The sequence below is a fragment of the Anomaloglossus baeobatrachus genome, chromosome 6 (assembly GCF_048569485.1).
Source record: "Anomaloglossus baeobatrachus isolate aAnoBae1 chromosome 6, aAnoBae1.hap1, whole genome shotgun sequence".
Classification (NCBI taxonomy): domain Eukaryota; kingdom Metazoa; phylum Chordata; class Amphibia; order Anura; family Aromobatidae; genus Anomaloglossus; species Anomaloglossus baeobatrachus.
Window position 1 is genome coordinate 357,557,994 of NC_134358.1, and position 1,174 is coordinate 357,559,167.

Sequence of the window (1,174 nt, forward strand, 5' to 3'; positions counted from 1 at the left end):
TTTCTCAAGGTTATATCGATGCAGCAAGAACTAAAAATGGGTTAACCAATTAACGATTTCAGGTTAGTGACTGCCATTCATTCACAACTGCCTCCTCACACAGACATGCGCGCCCTCCCTACCTGTGATGGTGCCATGCACCTGGGTGCCGTTCTTCAGCTCCACAGTGACCGTTTCATGGCTGAGCTTCATTAAAAACCTGAAAGAACAGAAAGCTCCTCAGTACACAATCCCAGGAAAAGCCGCCGCTCACAGCTCAGACACGGCAGCAGCCTCCCAACCTTTGTTCCCGCCAGATCCAATCCTGCGCCATCCGCCGCCTTCACACTCCTACCTGACTAACTTCATGGCTGGCCGTACTCTACGCGATACAATCGCCCTCAGCAAAACGAAAACGGGGCGCACCGGAACGCCACAGCGCCTATTTATGGCTAATAACCCGACACTGGGACACGGCACAGAAAATGTAAACCGGAAGCCAGCGGCAAACCGGATGTAACGTCACGGGCTGAAGCTGAACGCTCTGTCTGCTCTAGTGTAAGCTGTGCGACCTGCGGCCATGATGGCGAAGCCTTGTCAGATGACTGAAGACGTCTGTGGACTGTTGAGCCTGGAATGTATGGGCTCCTTTCATAGCCTGACTGCAGCCGATACATTGTAGCCGTTTCATTGCTGAAGACACTAGTACGTACGGGTTGCAGTCAGGACCAGAAAGGAGCATGGACAGTTAGCGTCTTCAGCAGTGAGCCGACTAGAATGTATGGGCTTCAGTTAAGACATTCTAGTGTCTTCAACAGTGAAACTGCAATAATGTATGGGTTTGGGCTGGCATGTATGGATATGCCATATTACTCACAATCATCTACCAATCAAATATATTTCCACACATCCTAATCAGGATAGAAATCTAATGCCCAAGATCCTGGAACAAATAAATGGTAGGTGAGTGGTGACAAAGTTAATCATAGAAAGGAAGAAGTCCTTCCACAGCAAGACCCCCTGGTGACAGAAGTAATTCACCTATGGAAGTGGGCGGGCAATTGATGCTTACAGGGAAGCTTCAAAGGGAACCTTGGACGGGGCGACTGCAGGTGTTTGTGGGCCTGGGCACTGGTCCCATCCACACATAGACATTCACGGATACTACAAATACAGGCATACGTACGTATATATT

At 49.4% G+C, this 1,174-nt stretch overlaps 1 protein-coding gene across 2 annotated transcripts in view; it reads right to left on the bottom strand.

The window, feature by feature from the left end:
• Positions 1–501, bottom strand: part of SNRPD1 (small nuclear ribonucleoprotein D1 polypeptide) — a 22,185-nt gene extending 21,684 nt beyond the window's left edge. The window contains exons 1-2 of one of the 2 annotated variants that reach the window (XM_075316548.1): positions 282–336; positions 123–199 (exon numbers count right to left, since the gene is read on the bottom strand). In XM_075316548.1, the coding sequence (XP_075172663.1) occupies positions 123–199; positions 282–313 (109 nt within the window). In that variant the 5' untranslated portion in view covers positions 314–336. Of the gene's footprint in view, positions 1–122; positions 200–281 lie in introns of both variants that reach the window. The other variant, XM_075316549.1, reaches the window with a different exon arrangement.
• Positions 502–1,174: the final 673 nt, after the last annotated feature.